The 19,122-nt window shown below is 44.7% G+C and overlaps 2 protein-coding genes across 5 annotated transcripts in view; one reads left to right on the top strand and one right to left on the bottom strand.

Annotated features, from left to right (window-relative positions):
• The first annotated feature begins 173 nt into the window (after positions 1-173).
• Positions 174-5,446, top strand: fut11 (fucosyltransferase 11 (alpha (1,3) fucosyltransferase)). Of its 2 annotated transcripts, XM_055888127.1 has the most exons (7): positions 174-328; positions 681-1,025; positions 1,318-1,492; positions 1,814-2,019; positions 2,263-2,409; positions 3,907-4,382; positions 4,638-5,446. In XM_055888127.1, the coding sequence occupies exons 1-7, from the start codon at positions 320-322 to the stop codon at positions 4,786-4,788; spliced, it is 1,509 nt and encodes a 502-aa protein (XP_055744102.1). In that variant the 5' UTR covers positions 174-319; the 3' UTR covers positions 4,789-5,446. The 2 variants fall into 2 exon arrangements, with proteins under 2 accessions (XP_055744102.1, XP_055744101.1); XM_055888126.1 differs by having other exon boundaries at positions 174-1,025.
• Positions 5,447-5,538: 92 nt separating this feature from the next.
• LOC129827354 (mucin-2-like) overlaps positions 5,539-19,122 on the bottom strand; it is a 44,690-nt gene continuing 31,106 nt past the window's right edge. For all 3 annotated transcript variants that reach the window (XM_055888124.1, XM_055888123.1, XM_055888125.1), the window contains 6 exons: positions 16,465-16,527; positions 15,181-15,204; positions 11,752-11,826; positions 10,903-11,034; positions 6,756-6,861; positions 5,539-6,530 (listed from right to left, as the gene is read on the bottom strand). In XM_055888124.1, the coding sequence (XP_055744099.1) occupies positions 6,432-6,530; positions 6,756-6,861; positions 10,903-11,034; positions 11,752-11,826; positions 15,181-15,204; positions 16,465-16,527 (499 nt within the window). In that variant the 3' untranslated portion in view covers positions 5,539-6,431. The remainder of the gene's footprint in view (positions 6,531-6,755; positions 6,862-10,902; positions 11,035-11,751; positions 11,827-15,180; positions 15,205-16,464; positions 16,528-19,122) is intronic.

Genomic DNA, 19,122 nt, shown 5'->3' with positions numbered 1-19,122 from the left:
ATGTTCAAAAGGCCCTGCTTTGACTGTACATATTCTCTATTTGATGTGTTTTTTAAATGTTTTATCGCTGAAGAAAATAACGTGAAAGTGCAGAGTCAGTGTGTGATTCCACTCCAGACCTGTAGATGGTAGTGATGCATTAAAAGTTGATTTGGCGTGGAGACGCATACTAGAGGAAGAGCCCAGATTATTTCCCTTTATTTGCTGCCTCCCCCTTTTTTTCTCCCCACCCAAGTACACATTTCCAGAAGAAATTCCTGAGTTCAGAGAGAGAGAGAAAAAGAGAGAAGAACGCGTCTACATTCATGTGTTTATTCTAATGATAACGGTAAGAATACGTGCGGTGTATTATGACCCTTGTAATATGTCTGATTGTGTCCCACAAAGTGGTTGTTTCAGCCAGAGAGATGGCTTTGATCCGTACTTTGACGTAGCTGGGTGGCTAGCTACAGTAGATCAGTATATTTAGTGGCTGTATACACTGAAATATCACCGTTTAGCTATCATGTAAGTGAACCATGTATGGACAGACCAGAGCCATCTATTGCATGCCAGCATGAAGCATATCTATTGGCCAATAACATCCATAGACTATGGCTCTATACTTGACTAGTGTGCAGTTTACAAGCAGACAGAATCCAAATAAAAGCACGATGTCAGATCTATATAATGGTTCTCAGATGTCTGTGGAGGGGAGGCTGGGGGCCAGGCTGGTGCCCTGCTGTGTGTGGCTGGGGCTGCTGTGTCTCCTGTCCACCCTGCCCTGTTCCTGGTCCCAGGACCCCCTTAACGTTGGGGACCCCGTGGATGCAGATCAGGGGGCCTTCCAACCACAGAGTGCACTGTCTGACATGGAGTTCTCTTCCATTGCCTCCTACCGCGGCCCCGGCAACAATGACTCACGTGGCAACAAGGACCTGCCCATCCTGTTGTGGTGGAGTGGAGGACTCTTCCCTCATTTCCCCGGAGACACAGAACGCATCGACTGTCACACCTCCTCTTGTCTGGTCACACGCAATAGGAAGGTTTGTGGTTCTAGTATTATAGCTAGGTCTTCCAAGGGTTTATACTGTTGTGTGTTGTCCTAGCCTGTTCCCAGATCTGTGTGTGCTGTTTTGCCAATTCCTATGGCTATGGCCATTGTCACACCAAACAGATCTGGGACCAGGCTAGTGTTTTCTTTGTGATCTGTTAATACATGTAGTTTATAATATGTTATTAATAATAGCCCCATGTCTTTTTCATGACCATGGATTTCAGTTTGTATTGACTACAATGTGGATATGTATAAACTAGCACCATCCTAAATCTCTATAGGTTCAACTGTACCGACGTACCTCCTCCATCATCTTCTATGGGACAGACTTCAGGGCCTACGAGGCTCCTCTTCCCAGACCCTCTCACCAGACCTGGGCCTTATTCCACGAGGAGTCCCCCATGAACAACTACGTGCTGTCCCACAGCCCAGGCATCAGGCTGTTTAACTACACCGGTACAGGATGACAGCGTGTCAACTCTTATCGTGTGTAAATAAAGTAAAGGGTACATGGAGCCAACAGTCGCTCACATAAAAAATTAAGTGTGCCCCAAATAGCACCCTATTCCCTACATAGTGCACTACTTTTGACCAGGGCCCATAGGGCTCTATGTAGGGAATAGTGTGTTATTGGGGATGCAGTCTCAAAGGACAGCACTCACTTTAATGAATATAATTTGCAATCAAAGCTTTGTTTGAATTTTATTTTTCTCAAAGCAACATGCCTTAATAAACCATACATTTCCCTTCGTTCATTTTGGATGTTCAACTCCACAGCCACCTTCAGGAGAGGCTCAGACTACCCTCTGACCCTGCAGTGGCTGCCCTCCCTGGGATACCTGCTCCAGCCTGTAGCCGTGTCTCTGGAGCAGAAGAACCACTGGAGGAGAGAGGGTCTGGCCCCCATCATGTACATGCAGTCACACTGTGACGTCCCCTCTGACAGGGACAGATACGTACAGAAACTCATGAAGTACATAGAGGTACAGTGATATGGAATGTGTTCCCTCCTAGCCTAGATGTTTTGATATAAAGGAATGTTGTCTGGTTTTTATTATCTAATGATTTGGCAGACTAGCAACCATTTGTGTGAATTGAGCCCTTTAGTCTTAACTTTTCTCCCAACTACCTCTTTGTTCCCTGTTCCCCCACCCACTCTTTCTCTCTCACTCCCTCTTTCTTGCTATTTATTTCTCTCTCTCTTTCTCTCTCGTGTCCATCTCCAGGTGGACTCGTATGGGAAATGTCTGAACAGTAAGCCCCTCCCTCAGTACCTGGAGGACACAAGCACGGCCACAGGGGAGGACGCCGGCTTTATGAGCTTCACGGCACGCTACAAGTTCCACCTGGCCCTGGAGAACGGCCTGTGTCAGGTAAGAGAGAGAGGAGGGAGTGAGAGGAGCAAGGGAGTGATAGAGACAATTTAGGTTTTTAGTCATGTTTGAAACTCGTGTTTTTTAGCTTGTCCTTCAATTAATGATTTGATTGTTGTTTTAGACATCCTTTGTGTGTTTTTATTTGTATTAATCTTTCTTATACAATATGAACTGAATGGTGAATAATGTATTGTGTCATTTTGGAGTCACTTTTATTTGAAATAAGAATAGAAGATGTTTCCGAACACTTCTACGTGAATGTGGATGCTACCATAATTATGGAAAATCATGAATTTATCGTGAACATTTACGAGTGAAAAAGTTTGAGGAAGGAAAAAAAATGTTAACCTCCCGTATTATTGATAAAGGTGAGAGGTTAGCCTTTTGGGGGGGGGGGGGGATCTTTGTTCCTCTGTAACTTTCTCCCCATCATCATTATGTCAAATAAAAGGTCGCTTTATATTAAACAAATTGAAAAGGTACACTGAACAAAAATATAAACGCAACATGTAAAGTGTTGGTCCCATGTTTCATTAGCTGAAATTAAAGATCCCAGAAATGTTCCATATGCACAAAAAGTTTGAGTGTTTCTCTCAAATTGTGTGCAGATATTTGCTTACATCCCCGTTAGGTAGCTTTTCTCTTTTGCCAAGATAATCTATATACCTGACAGATGTGGCATATCAAGAAGCTGATTAAACAACATGATCATTAAACAGGTTCTCCTTGTAAAATGTGCAGTTTTGTCACACAACACAATGCCACAGATAGATGTCTCAAGTTTTGAGGGAGCGTGCAATTGGCATGCTGACTGCCGGAATGTCCACCAGAGCTGGTGCCAGAGAATTGAATGTGCATTTCTCTACCATAAGCCGCCTCCAACGTCGTTTTAGAGAATTTTGCAGTACGTCCAACCGGCATCACAATCGCAGACCACATGAAACCACGACAGCCCAGGACCTCCACATCCGGCTTCTTCGCCTGCGGGATCATCAGGGGTGGAGCTGAGGAGTATTTCTGTCTGTAATAAAGCACTTTTGTGGGGGGAAACGTATTCTGATTGGCTTGGCCTGGCTCCCCAGCCTAGGTGGGCATATGCCCTCCTAGGCTGCGCCCCTGCCCAGTCATGTGAAATTCATAGATTAGGGCCTCATTTATTTATTTCAATTGACTGATTTCCTTATATGAACTGTAATTCAGTAAATTTTGAAATTGTTATTTTTTTTGTTCAGGATCTAAAAAAGGATTTGTTTGTGGATGGATTTACTTCTACTGCATGAAGACTCTTGCGCTACAATTTTGCCCATTTGAAGATCCATGAAATCTTTTTTTTTAACGTTCAAACTATAAGGCGTAGTCACTTCCTGGTTACTTTCATAGCGTATTGCCGTTTTATTTATTTTTGTCTCTGTCATTTCATTGTTTTAACTGTAAAGCGTGTTGTAATTTCAAATGCACTTTAAATAAAGTTGGATTTCATTTGATTTCCTCCAGGACTACATGACTGAGAAGCTATGGCGCCCTCTCCACCAGGGCTGTGTACCAGTCTACCGCGGCTCCTCATCAGTAGCTGACTGGATGCCCAACGACCTCTCTGTCATCCTTATTGATGACTTCCCATCACCTCAGGACCTAGCCAAGTTCCTCAAGGCGTTGGATGAGAACGATGAAGAGTATGCTAAGTATTTACAGTTTAAGAAGCCGAGCCACGTTACCAACGTTGGCCTGTTGGAGGCACTGGAGAGCAGGGAGTGGGGTGTGAACGACATGAGCAAACCCAACTACCTCAACGGCTTTGAGTGCTATGTCTGTGACCAGGAGAATACCAGACTGGCAGCTGAACGGGCTTATAGGAAAGCCCCAGAGAAGAGCCCGCCCCCCCAGCCTAAGATGGCCAATAATTCTCATATGGGATGTCCTCTACCCAGCCCAGGGTTTGGAGACCGTCAGGATCTACACATCAATGACAGGTAGACACCACCAGTCTCAGAAATAAAGGCTTTAACCTTATAGTACATTATGACAGTGTACAGTTTACATTGAGAAATATTCCTCCATTGAATGTCTTAACATGTCTTACCATGTCTTACCATGTCTTACCATGTCTTAACATGTCTTACCATGTCTTAACATGTCTTACCATCCACACACAAGCGTTTTTTTTCTCCTAACATTTCAAATAAACTGCTGTGCTTATTAGCCGTATTTCTGTGTGTTTTTTTCAGCTGGGTCCAGATGTGGCCGCAGGACTACTGGCAGAGCTTAGATCAGGCTGAAGGATTGGAGTCTCTCATCAGACGTAACGAGTCAGACCCTGCACTGCTCTGGCATCACATCCAGGAGTTGGCTATGAGGAGGGCCAGAGGACAGGCATAACTAGTCGAACCCTACACTGCTGAAGAACCACATACAGTAGGAGAGCCAGAGGACAGGCATAACTAGTCGAACCCTACACTGCTGAGGAACCACATACAGTAGGAGAGCCAGAGGACAGGCATAACTAGTCGAACCCTACTCTGCGGAAGAACCACATACAGTAGGAGAGCCAGAGGTAACTGAGAAAGTTCCTTATTGCCAGTGTTTTTTGACAGAAAGAGGACAAGGAAAGAAAGCCATCTATTTGTCTAGAAACTTGCACCCCTTAACCAGTGGGGGCGTGGCCAAAGTGGATCCGCAAACCAGAGAGATGTGGACCAGCAATAAGAATCAATGAACTGATACTGAACTATCGGGAGTGTAGACTGTAAAGGATAGAGAAGATGTACAAAAATATATATATACACAGTACTGCTTTTTAATGTTGTCCACTTGAGGTGCCTGGTAGCCTCATCTGTGGCACAAAAGGGCCTAATGTGTGTCCAAGTTACAGTAATGTTTTATCTCAAACCTGTCACCAAATACTTGTCTTTTCAACACTCAATAATGTACAACATTTTTTATACTCTATATTTATCATGTTTATATAAATCAATTTTATTGTTTTTCTGAGTCAAAGCGTCAAAGACAATTTAAAAAATAAAAATTTGATCGAAAATCGGTAGTTATTTTCTTTGCATATAGTCAAGACTGAAAGTAGAAAATTGTACCCAACTGCCAATCTACATATCCAGTTCCCAGTTAAATCTTGTCATAATAATATTTAGAGGCTTTTACATACAGTATCTTCATATTTCACAATACGTTCACCAAGTTACAACATTAAAGGTACAATGCAGCCGTATATATCTCAATGTCAAACCATTTCTGGGTAACAATTTAAGTATCTTACTGTGATTGTTTTCAATTAAAATGGTCTAAAATAAAAATAAAAAATTGCTTCTTAGCAAAGAGCAATTTCTCAAGCAAGAATTTAGCTAGGACTGTCTGGGAGTGGTCTGAGTCCTAACTGGACGAGCCTAATGGGAGGGATATCTAACATGAAAACTAGCTGTTATTCGCAGAGAGGTTTGAAACTCTATTTGTTATTGGTCTATTAACATATACTGCCTGGTGATGTCACCAGACAGTCCTAAACTCCATCCCACCAAAACAGGCTGAAATTTCAGGTGGTCTTTTCAAACAGCTCTTACACTAAAAGGGAATTATCATAATTTTCACAATTTCACAGTATTTTTCCAACCTCATACTGTGGAAATATAAAACACAGGAAATCATGTTTTTTGACTGCACTGGGCCTTTAAAGGAGAAAAAGGCAACAAAAAAAGTGGCCATTGAAACGGACGGAAGATTCAACTATATCAGTAATATGATCATATTATTATCTTTACCAACCCTAAACCATAGAATAACTGCCATAGTATTTCAGTGTTAACCTCATTCAATTCAGTATGACCCATACAAAGGTCTGAAAACAAAATGTGACACATGGAAATTCCTGTCAAATTAAAGGTGCAGTGTCCCCTGTCTGTTAGCAGACGACAGGTCTTGATAGGAGAGAGCAGTTATATCAGCCATCTAGTCTTGTCACCTCTGTGGCCATTTTAAGGAAAAGAGACGAGGAGACAAGGGGAAGAAGCAATCTACAAGACGTTGGTGTAGCAGCTCTCACAGTGGACTGTCCCTTTGTGCAGGAACATGTTGTACAGAAAGTCTCCCATTGGCTTACTGCAAACACCACACTGCAACGACAACATAGCATATTGTTAATGTAGCACAGCCAAGACTATATGAATGCTTAGTTCTAGTCTGCAATGATGCTACCTGCTAGCAACACAGCTGCTATACCACTGAAACAACCCTTTTCACAACTACCACAACCTTTACAGCTGATACAGGGTCTACGTGTATAACCTATAACATGATTATAACCAGAGTTTAACATGATAATAACCAGGTTTAGTTACCTTGAAGCAGGCCGGGTGGCAGGAGATGTTGAGGTGCTCGATGGTGATCTTGGCATCGTTGCCCACCTGCTCTCCACAGTACGTACAGGCAGACGTCGTGGTAGTCCTTGTAGAGGGGGAGAGACGTGTTCAGCATGGGACACAGCTCTATTCCATCAAAGCCTGTACATACAAGTTTCCAGCCAAAACGGTATGTATATCCATCAAGGTTATTATAGTTTTGTTATTTAATATTAGTTAGTATGTCTATTCCTTTTTAGAGTTTTACTTGAAGTTTAGTTTCAGTTTAATAAAAAACATTTATATTTTGTTTGTAAACTTAGTTTCAGTTTTAAATGGGTGGGAGGCTAAGAGCCATTTATATGTTGTAGGTCTATAGTTTTTTATGAGGGGGGGGTCACTTCTTACCACTTGGGGGGCAGTAATACATAAGGTGATGGACCAGGACCATAGACACCATCTGGGTCTGTGTCATGATGGAGCAGGACCATAGACACCATCTGGGTCTGTGTCGTGATGGAGCAGGACCATAGACACCATCTGGGTCTGTGTCATGATGGAGCAGGACCATAGACACCATCTGGGTCTGTGTCATGATGGAGCAGAACCATAGACACCATCTGGGTCTGTGTCATGATGGTGATGGACCATAGACACCATCTGGGTCTGTGTCATGATGGAGCAGGACCATAGACACCATCTGGGTCTGTCATGATGGAGCAGGACCATAGACACCATCTGGGTCTGTGTCATGATGGAGCAGGACCATAGACACCATCTGGGTCTGTGTCATGATGGTGATGGAGCAGGACCATAGACACCATCTGGGTCTGTGTCATGATGGACCAGGACCATAGACACCATCTGGGTCTGTGTCGTGATGGTGATGGACCAGGACCATAGACACCATCTGGGTCTGTGTCGTGATGGTGATGGAGCAGGACCATAGACACCATCTGGGTCTGTGTCATGATGGTGATGGAGCAGGACCATAGACACCATCTGGGTCTGTGTCGTGATGGAGCAGGACCATAGACACCATCTGGGTCTGTGTCATGATGGAGCAGGACCATAGACACCATCTGGGTCTGTGTCATGATGGTGATTGACCAGGACCATAGACACCATCTGGATCTGTGTCGTGATGGACCAGGACCATAGACACCATCTGGGTCTGTGTCATGATGGAGCAGGACCATAGACACCATCTGGGTCTGTGTCATGATGGAGCAGGACCATAGACACCATCTGGGTCTGTGTCATGATGGAGCAGGACCATAGACACCATCTGGGTCTGTGTCATGATGGAGCAGGACCATAGACACCATCTGGGTCTGTGTCATGATGGAGCAGGACCATAGACACCATCTGGGTCTGTGTCATGATGGAGCAGGACCATAGACACCATCTGGATCTGTGTCGTGATGGAGCAGGACCATAGACACCATCTGGGTCTGTGTCATGATGGTGATGGAGCAGGACCATAGACACCATCTGGGTCTGTGTCATGATGGTGATGGAGCAGGACCATAGACACCATCTGGGTCTGTGTCATGATGGTGATGGTGATGGAGCAGGACCATAGACACCATCTGGGTCTGTGTCATGATGGTGATGGAGCAGGACCATAGACACCATCTGGGTCTGTGTCATGATGGTGATGGAGCAGGACCATAGACACCATCTGGATCTGTGTCATGATGGTGATGGACCATAGACACCATCTGGATCTGTGTCATGATGGTGATGGACCAGGACCATAGACACCATCTGGATCTGTGTCATGATGGACCAGGACCATAGACACCATCTGGGTCTGTGTCGTGATGGTGTCTGAGGTCTCCATCTTGAAATAATCCATGTTCTTCTACACCAGGAAAATTAATTGACTGATCTCTCCTGGCATGGCCTGATAACCCGGTCGGCATGGCCTGATAACCCGGTCGGCATTATCAGGCCATGCCGACCGGGTTATCAGGCCATGCCGACCGGGTTATCAGGCCATGCCGACCGGGTTATCAGGCCATGCCGACCGGGTTATCAGGCCATGCCGACCGGGTTATCAGGCCATGCCGACCGGGTTATCAGGCCATGCCGACCGGGTTATCAGGCCATGCCGACCGGGTTATCAGGTCATGCCAGGAGAGATGAGTCAAATAAGTTGGAAGTCCCACTCAGTTAACTAAATAAAAATGGTGAAAGTTCTCAATGGTGCTGCCCATGTTAATACAGGCTTTTGGCCACTAGACTACATACATGGCCTGGACATAGGTTTGGTTAGGTTTACATTATAAATCAATCCTAATGTGACTTGGATTTAAAGGTTAAGTGCCTCTAGACTGGTGCAAGAAATATGGTGGAAAGAAACTCTTGCCCATGTTTACACCAATCCACCAATTTTTTAGCTTTAGTAGCAGATGTAAGAAGAATCATGTACCTCTACCTTTATCTGACAGGAGAGGAAAAAACAACTAATATTACATAACATGTCAAATGTGCCATGACTTCATTAAACGTGTGTCACTGACTAACCCCTTCAAAAGGTTCTAATAGAAACAGCTGAAACTACAGCACCAAAAACATTCTTCACAAATCTATCAGTTCACAGCCAGCCAGCCTGCCAGCCTGCCAGCCTGCCAGCCAGTGTGTGTTTTTCTCTTCAAAAGAACAAGATTTTGTGGTTTATAACTCTTGGGATACAGGGGCAGAAACCAGATCCAGTGCCATAGTGTTGGATAAACATCTGTCGTTTACCTGTCAGAACTGGGGAGGTGACTCTGTAAACATGCCCCATTACCTCTTCCAGGTATTTCCGCAGGTACTTAATACACTGCCAGGTTGACCCTCCGGCTGGACAGTGGTTCAGTATGCATGCAAAACGCTCCCGCAGTGACTTCAGGAGGACCTGTGCCAACTGTCTTAGTAGTGACTGCAGGTGTGCCTCAAAGTTGAGACGGCACGGCACCACATCAGACTGTCACTTTGAAGTTGGTCGTGTGTGGATTGAGAACGGCTCCAGCAACTTCACAAGCTGTTGTAGCTTGGCCCAGTTACGCTCCGTGCTCGCCCTCGGCTCCAGCAACTTCACAAGCTGTTGTAGCTTGGCCCAGTTACGCTCCGTGCTCGCCCTCGGCTCCAGCAACTTCACAAGCTGTTGTAGCTTGGCCCAGTTACGCTCCGTGCTCGCCCTCGGCTCCAGCAACTTCACAAGCTGTTGTAGCTTGGCCCAGTTACGCTCCGTGCTCGCCCTCGGATTTCTTCCCTGTTAGCTAGTGATCACTAATGACAGTGATGCACAAGATAGGCCTATTTGAAACAGCGGCATCTACCTGCCAGATTCAGAAGCTCAAACCACATTAGGGGAAAAAAAGAGCTTGAAAGCCTCGTTTTTATGTTTTTGGCAAAAATTTAGATGGAAAAAACTAAAACTAACTTAATTTATGATGGTTTTTATTGAATTGTTTTGCAGTCAAAGATAATAGTTTCAGTCAAAGATAATAGTTTCACACGACCAACTTCAAAGTGACAGTCTGATGTGGTGCCGTGCCGTCTCAACTTTTTGTTTTTCAAATGTTGCGTTTTTATTTTAGTTTACTAAATCGTTTTTCCAATTTTAGTTTTATTTTAGTTGAGTTTTGATTTACTATAATAACCTTGGTGTCCATACCACTTATTTGCCAATCTGAAGGAACTGGATAGGTGTAAGTACAGTTTGGATTGGTGTAAAATACAGTTCGATTTGAATATGGTGATGACCCCACTCCACCCATCTAGTCTAGTAGCTTCCTTCTGCTGTGTTGATTACACCTATCTGTGTTCCTGCTGCTGTGTTGATTACACCTATCTGTGTTCCCGTTGCTGTGTTGATTACACCTATCTGTGTTCCCGCTGCTGTGTTGATTACACCTATCTGTGTTCCTGCTGCTGTGTTGACTACACCTATCTGTGTTCCTGCTGCTGTGTTGACTACACCTATCTGTGTTCCTTCTGCCGTGTTGATTACACCTATCTGTGTTCCTTCTGCCGTGTTGATTACACCTATCTGTGTTCCTGCTGCTGTGTTGATTACACCTATCTGTGTTCCTTCAGATTTGAACAAGGGCCAAGGAGTTATTTTCAAAGTGTGACGTGGTCAAAGTATTGTTACCTGGTGTAAGAGGAGGGGCTGCTGTGGGAATAGCTGGTAGAACTAGACGTTACATAGTCAGAAACGTTGTCTCTGGTGTTGTGCTTGGTTAGGTCTGTAGCGTTAACGTACTCCTTCAGATACACAAAACCCCTTTCAGAGGAGAGAGAAGGGGGGAGTAGAGGGGTCAGCGAGATGTACTTATTGGAACCATCACATAGTAGACATCACATTGATAGTAACCATCACATTGATAATAACCATCACATTGATAATAACCATCACATTGATAATAACCATCACATAGTAACCATCACATTGATAGTAACCATCACATTGATAATAACCATCACATTGATAATAACCATCACATAGTAACCATCACATTGATAGTAACCATCACATAGTAGACATCACATTGATAATAACCATCACATAGTAACCATCACATTGATAGTAACCATCACATTGATAATAACCATCACATAGTAGACATCACATTGATAATAACCATCACATAGTAACCATCACATTGATAATAACCATCACATAGTAGACATCACATTGATAATAACCATCACATTGATAATAACCATCACATAGTAACCATCACATTGATAGTAACCATCACATTGATAATAACCATCACATAATAACCATCACATAGTAACCATCACATAGTAACCATCACATAGTAGTAACATTTATAGTAACCATCACATTGATAGTAACCATCACATTGATAGTAACCATCACATAGTAACCATCACGTTGATAATAACTTTCACATAGTAACCATCATTACTAGAGTAACTGGTATAACACTGTACTTCTAAAGTTCTACTCCTATCCTTCTCATGATTCACTCACTTCTTGGACTCGGTGTCTGGTGACGTGGGTCTCTGGTTGGCAGAACTGTCCAAGGTCCTGGAGTAGGAGCTAGAACTAGAGTAAATAATACTGTATATCAGACAGTGTGTCATTATGGGGTGAAATAGAACATAGCAGAGATAGAATGGGACCGAAAAACACAGGACAGGCTATACTGGTGTGTCTATGAGTTGTACCAGAGAGGATTGATACAGAGGACAGACTATACTGGTATGGACAGGCTATTCTGGTGTGTCTATGAGTTGTACCAGAGAGGCTTGATACAGAGGACAGACTATACTGGTATGGACAGGCTATACTGGTATGGACAGGCTATACTGATATGTCTATGAGTTGTACCAGAGAGACTTGATACAGAGGACAGACTATACTGGTGTGGACAGACTATACTGGTGTGGACAGACTATACTGGTATGTCTAAGAGTTGTACGAGAGAGGCTTGCTACAGAGGACAGACTATACTGGTATGGACAGACTGTACTGGTATGGACAGACTATACTGGTATGGACAGACTATACTGGTATGGACAGACTATACTGGTATGGACAGACTATACTGGTATGGACAGACTGTAATGGTGTGTCTATGAGTTGTACCAGAGAGGTTTGATACAGAGCTCAACACAACAGTCAGGGGGGTAACCTTAGATTCAATACAGATAGATAATACAGCTGCTTTGGTCTAAATCTCTTACTGGGTCTCCCTCTTTCCATTAGTACTATATTATACATTCACCAGGTACTGAACTCTGGATATCCTGGATAACCTGTAGGTACTATGACCCTCACAGTTTCTCCTGGCTAACTTGTATGTACTATGACCTTCACAGTTTCTCCTGGCTAACTTGTAGGTACTATGACCCTCACAGTTTCTCCTGGCTAACTTGTATGTACTATGACCCTCACAGTTTCTCCTGGCTAACTTGTAGGTACTATGACCCTCACAGTTTATCCTGGCTAACTTGTAGGTACTATGACCTTCACAGTTTCTCCTGGATAACCTGTATGTACTATGACCCTCACAGTTTCTCCTGGATAATCTGTATGTGCTATGACCCTCACAGTTTCTCCTGGATAACCTGTATGTACTATGACCCTCACAGTTTCTCCTGGATAACCTGTAGGTACTGACCCTCACAGTTTCTCCTGGATAATACACTGCTCAAAAAAATAAAGGGAACACTTAAACAACACAATGTAACTCCAAGTCAATCACACTTCTGTGAAATCAAACTGTCCACTTAGGAAGCAACACTGATTGACAATAAATTTCACATGCTGTTGTGCAAATGGAATAGACAAAAGGTGGAAATTATAGGCAATTAGCAAGACACCCCCCAAAACAGGAGTGATTCTGCAGGTGGTGACCACAGACCACTTCTCAGTTCCTATGCTTCCTGGCTGATGTTTTGGTCACTTTTGAATGCTGGCGGTGCTCTCACTCTAGTGGTAGCATGAGACGGAGTCTACAACCCACACAAGTGGCTCAGGTAGTGCAGTTCATCCAGGATGACACATCAATGCGAACTGTGGCAAAAAGGTTTGCTGTGTCTGTCAGCGTAGTGTCCAGAGCATGCAGGCGCTACCAGGAGACAGGCCAGTACATCAGGAGACGTGGAGGAGGCCGTAGGAGGGCAACAACCCAGCAGCAGGACCGGTACCTCCGCCTTAGTGCAAGGAGGTGCACTGCCAGAGCCCTGCAAAATGACCTCCAGCAGGCCACAAATGTGCATGTGTCAGCATATGGTCTCACAAGGGGTCTGAGGATCTCATCTCGGTACCTAATGGCAGTCAGGCTACCTCTGGCGAGCACATGGAGGGCTGTGCGGCCCCACAAAGAAATGCCACCCCACACCATGACTGACCCATCGCCAAACCGGTCATGCTGGAGGATGTTGCAGGCAGCAGAACGTTCTCCACGGCGTCTCCAGACTGTGTCACGTCTGTCACATGTGCTCATGTGCTCAGTATGAACCTGCTTTCATCTGTGAAGAGCACAGGGCGCCAGTGGCGAATTTGCCAATCTTGGTGTTCTCTGGCAAATGCCAAACGTCCTGCACGGTGTTGGGCTGTAAGCACAACCCCCACCTGTGGACGTCGGGCCCTCATACCACCCTCATGGAGTCTGTTTCTGACCGTTTGAGCAGACACATGCACATTTGTGGCCTGCTGGAGGTCATTTTGCAGGGCGTTGGCAGTGCTCCTCCTTGCACAAAGGCGGAGGTAGCGGTCCTGCTGCTGGGTTGTTGCCCTCCTACGGCCTCCTCCACGTCTCCTGATGTACTGGCCTGTCTCCTGGTAGCGCCTGCATGCTCTGGACACTACGCTGACAGACACAGCAAACCTTTTTGCCACAGTTCGCATTGATGTGTCATCCTGGATGAACTGCACTACCTGAGCCACTTGTGTGGGTTGTAGACTCCGTCTCATGCTACCGCTAGAGTGAGAGCACCGCCAGCATTCAAAAGTGACCAAAACATCAGCCAGGAAGCATAGGAACTGAGAAGTGGTCTGTGGTCACCACCTGCAGAATCACTCCTGTTTTGGGGGGTGTCTTGCTAATTGCCTATATTTTCCACCTTTTGTCTATTCCATTTGCAAAACAGCATGTGAAATTTATTGTCAATCAGTGTTGCTTCCTAAGTGGACAGTTTGATTTCACAGAAGTGTGATTGACTTGGAGTTACATTGTGTTGTTTAAGTGTTCCATTTATTTTTTTGAGCAGTGTATATGTGCTATGACCCTCACAGTTTCTCCTGGATAATCTATGTGCTATGACCCTCACAGTTTCTCCTGGATAATCTATGTGCTATGACCCTCACAGTTTCTCCTGGATAATCTATGTGCTATGACCTTCAGTTTCTCCTGGATAATCTGTATGTACTATGACCTTCAGTTTCTCCTGGATAACCTGTAGGTACTGACCCTCACAGTTTCTCCTGGATAACCTGTATGTACTATGACCCTCACAGTTTCTCCTGGATAACCTGTATGTACTATGACCCTCACAGTTTCTCCTGGATAACCTGTATGTGCTATGACCCTCACAGTTTCTCCTGGATAACCTGTATGTACTATGACCCTCACAGTTTCTCCTGGATAACCTGTATGTGCTATGACCTTCACAGTGTGTCCTACATATATCTTTAGTGTCCCAAAATATCACATGTATTTGGTTTCATATCTTACTACCAATAGATTCCTTACTATCATAGAAGCCCTAGCTTAGGTATCTCCAACTATAACATTCATTAGGTTCCCGCTCCACTTATCCCTTCCTTAAGCACAGTAACAAAGAGAGTGTTGTGAAGATTACAGCAGACAATGTGAAGGTATGCTGTGACAGACATGAGGAAACATGAAGAGATATGAACATGTTGCTTTGTAAGACATAAGGTGACACTCACCGGTCCATTGAAGGCTCTGGGTCTCTGTGACAAAGAGACAGTAATATCAGTCAGAACACCCACTTCTACAGAATGGCTTCCAATAGCCACACTGGGCACAGCCGTCAATTCAACGTTGTAACGTTTGAACACATAATTTATTAAAGAAAACACGAACTTGACTAAACTAACAAAAACAACAAACGGTGTAGACAGACCTAGACGACGAACTTACATAAAACAAGAAGAACTCACGAATAGGAAACATAGGCTACACAAATCGAACAAACCGTAAACAGTCCCGCGTGGTGTACAGACACAGACACGGAAGACAATCACCCACAACGAACACTGTGACAACGCCTACCTAAATATGACTCTTAATTAGAGGAACGCCAAACACCTGCCTCTAATTAAGAGCCATACCAGGCAACCCAATAAACCAACACAGAAACAGAAAACATAGAATGCCCACCCAAACTCACGTCCTGACCAACTAACACATATAACAAACTAACAGAAATAGGTCAGGAACGTGACAAACGTCTATTCAACGTTGCTTCAATGTAATGTCATTGAAATGACGTGGACACAACATTGATTTAACCAGTGTGTGCCCAGTGGGTTCTCATCCAAGTCTCTTAACTTGTCCCTTCTCAACTGTGATGCTAAGCTGTACGTCTCCCTGTAAAGAGTGTCTCTGTCTGCCAATAGTCAACCAGCTAACCTTTCAGATTTCTAAGAAACACACCTAGCTCTGTTCTCCTCCAAGTCTCTTTAACATTACTTTAGTCACTTCTCATCTGTAGTAAGCTACATACGTCTCCTTCTGCAAGTCGTTCCCCCTTCCAGAGGATAGGTAGATGAATGGTAGGGATTATATTTCTCTGGCTGCTTTACTGGCTAAGACAGGTGTGGTCTGACACTTCTGTACTATAGTGTTACCTTACCGACCTCTCCTCCCCTTCTAGTCAAACTGCAGTTAACCATTATCTCTCTCTCTCTCTCTCATTCTCTCTCTCTCTCTCTCTCATTCTCTCTCTCTCTCTCTCTCTCTCATTCTCTCTCTCATTCTCTCTCTCTCTCATTCTCTTTCTCTCTCATTCTCTCTCGCTCTCATTCTCTCTCTCGCTCTTTCTTTGGTCTCTCTCTCTCTGTCTCTAGTATTTTCTCCCTCTCTCTCCTTCCTCTCTCTAACATACTTCTAGCATTATGCTGATAATGTTAGTCAATGATTAAAGGCATTGTGTTGTAAAATAAAGACTAATATGTCCTATAGGGATGGTCATATAATCAAGGTCATACCTTGTCTCTTTATAGACAGTTGGTGCACTCCATCTATCCCATGGTGATTCACTGTTAGATGACCTACAACACAACCACACATACACACCATTAAGACATCATACATACCACTCCCATAGGAAGACACGGTAACGACATGTACATAGTGATGGATGTAAAGAGATCAGTTTACTAGAGATGTAAGGGAAAGGGCTAACGGGTATATATCTGACCTATATACAGCAGCACCAATTCAGTGTTCTGGTCCACTGGGCTGAGGGTGTTACTAATGGAGGTTATAGACAGAGGCTGAGGGTGTTACTAATGGAGGACAGAGGCTGAGGGTGTTACTAATGGAGGTTATAGACAGAGGCTGAGGGTGTTACTAATGGAGGTTATAGACAGAGGCTGAGGGTGTTACTAATGGAGGATATAGACAGAGGCTGAGGGTGTTACTAATGGAGGACATAGACAGAGGCTGAGGGTGTTACTAATGGAGGACAGAGGCTGAGGGTGTTACTAATGGAGGATATAGACAGAGGCTGAGGGTGTTACTAATGGAGGTTATAGACAGAGGCTGAGGGTGTTACTAATGGAGGACAGAGGCTGAGGGTGTTACTAATGGAGTACATAGAAAGAGGCTGAGGGTGTTACTAATGGAGGACATAGACAGAGGGTGTTACTAATGGAGGATATAGACAGAGGCTGAGGGTGTTACTAATGGAGGACAGAGGCTGAGGGTGTTACTAATGGAGGATATAGACAGAGGCTGAGGGTGTTACTAATGGAGGACAGAGGCTGAGGGTGTTACTAATGGAGGTTATAGACAGAGGCTGAGGGTGTTACTAATGGAGGTTATAGACAGAGGCTGAGGGTGTTACTAATGGAGGATATAGACAGAGGCTGAGGGTGTTACTAATGGAGGACAGAGGCTGAGGGTGTTACTAATGGAGGATATAGACAGAGGCTGAGGGTGTTACTAATGGAGGATATAGACAGAGGCTGAGGGTGTTACTAATGGAGGTTATAGACAGAGGCTGAGGGTGTTACTAATGGAGGATATAGACAGAGGCTGAGGGTGTTACTAATGGAGGACAGAGGCTGAGGGTGTTACTAATGGAGGACAGAGGCTGAGGGTGTTACTAATGGAGGACAGAGGCTGAGGGTGTTACTAATGGAGGACAGAGGCTGAGGGTGTTACTAATGGAGGACAGAGGCTGAGGGTGTTACTAATGGAGGACAGAGGCTGAGGGTGTTACTAATGGAGGTTATAGACAGAGGCTGAGGGTGTTACTAATGGAGGATATAGACAGAGGCTGAGGGTGTTACTAATGGAGGATATAGACAGAGGCTGAGGGTGTTACTAATGGAGGACAGAGGCTGAGGGTGTTACTAATGGAGGATATAGACAGAGGCTGAGGGTGTTACTAATGGAGGACAGAGGCTGAGGGTGTTACTAATGGAGGATATAGACAGAGGCTGAGGGTGTTACTAATGGAGGTTATAGACAGAGGCTGAGGGTGTTACTAATGGAGGATATAGACAGAGGCTGAGGGTGTTACTAATGGAGGACAGAGGCTGAGGGTGTTACTAATGGAGGACAGAGGCTGAGGGTGTTACTAATGGAGGACAGAGGCTGAGGGTGTTACTAATGGAGGACAGAGGCTGAGGGTGTTACTAATGGAGGACAGAGGCTGAGGGTGTTACTAATGGAGGACAAAGGCTGAGGGTGTTACTAATGGAGAACATAGACAGAGGCTGAGGGTGTTACTAATGGAGGACATAGACAGAGGCTGAGGGTGTTACTAATGGAGGACAGAGGCTGAGGGTGTTACTAATGGAGGACATAGACAGAGGCTGAGGGTGTTACTAATGGAGGACAGAGGCTGAGGGTGTTACTAATGGAGGATATAGACAGAGGCTGAGGGTGTTACTAATGGAGGACAGAGGCTGAGGGTGTTACTAATGGAGGATATAGACAGAGGCTGAGGGTGTTACTAATGGAGGTTATAGACAGAGGCTGAGGGTGTTACTAATGGAGGACAGAGGCTGAGGGTGTTACTAATGGAGGACAGAGGCTGAGGGTGTTACTAATGGAGGACAGAGGCTGAGGGTGTTACTAATGGAGAACAGAGGCTGAGGGTGTTACTAATGGAGGACAGAGGCTGAGGGTGTTACTAATGGAGAACATAGACAGAGGCTGAGGGTGTTACTAATGGAGGTTATAGACAGAGGCTGAGGGTGTTACTAATGGAGAACATAGACAGAGGCTGAGGGTGTTACTAATGGAGGACATAGACAGAGGCTGAGGGTGTTACTAATGGAGGACAGAGGCTGAGGGTGTTACTAATGGAGGACATAGACAGAGGCTGAGGGTGTTACTAATGGAGGACAGAGGCTGAGGGTGTTACTAATGGAGGATATAGACAGAGGCTGAGGGTGTTACTAATGGAGGATATAGACAGAGGCTGAGGGTGTTACTAATGGAGGACAGAGGCTGAGGGTGTTACTAATGGAGGACAGAGGCTGAGGGTGTTACTAATGGAGGACAGAGGCTGAGGGTGTTACTAATGGAGGACAGAGGCTGAGGGTGTTACTAATGGAGGACAGAGGCTGAGGGTGTTACTAATGGAGGATATAGACAGAGGCTGAGGGTGTTACTAATGGAGAACATAGACA

This window comes from Salvelinus fontinalis, chromosome 29 (assembly GCF_029448725.1).
Source record: "Salvelinus fontinalis isolate EN_2023a chromosome 29, ASM2944872v1, whole genome shotgun sequence".
In the NCBI taxonomy this organism is placed as follows: domain Eukaryota; kingdom Metazoa; phylum Chordata; class Actinopteri; order Salmoniformes; family Salmonidae; genus Salvelinus; species Salvelinus fontinalis.
Note: the sequence above shows the minus strand (reverse complement) of the source record. Positions and strands in the feature narration are given on the sequence as shown.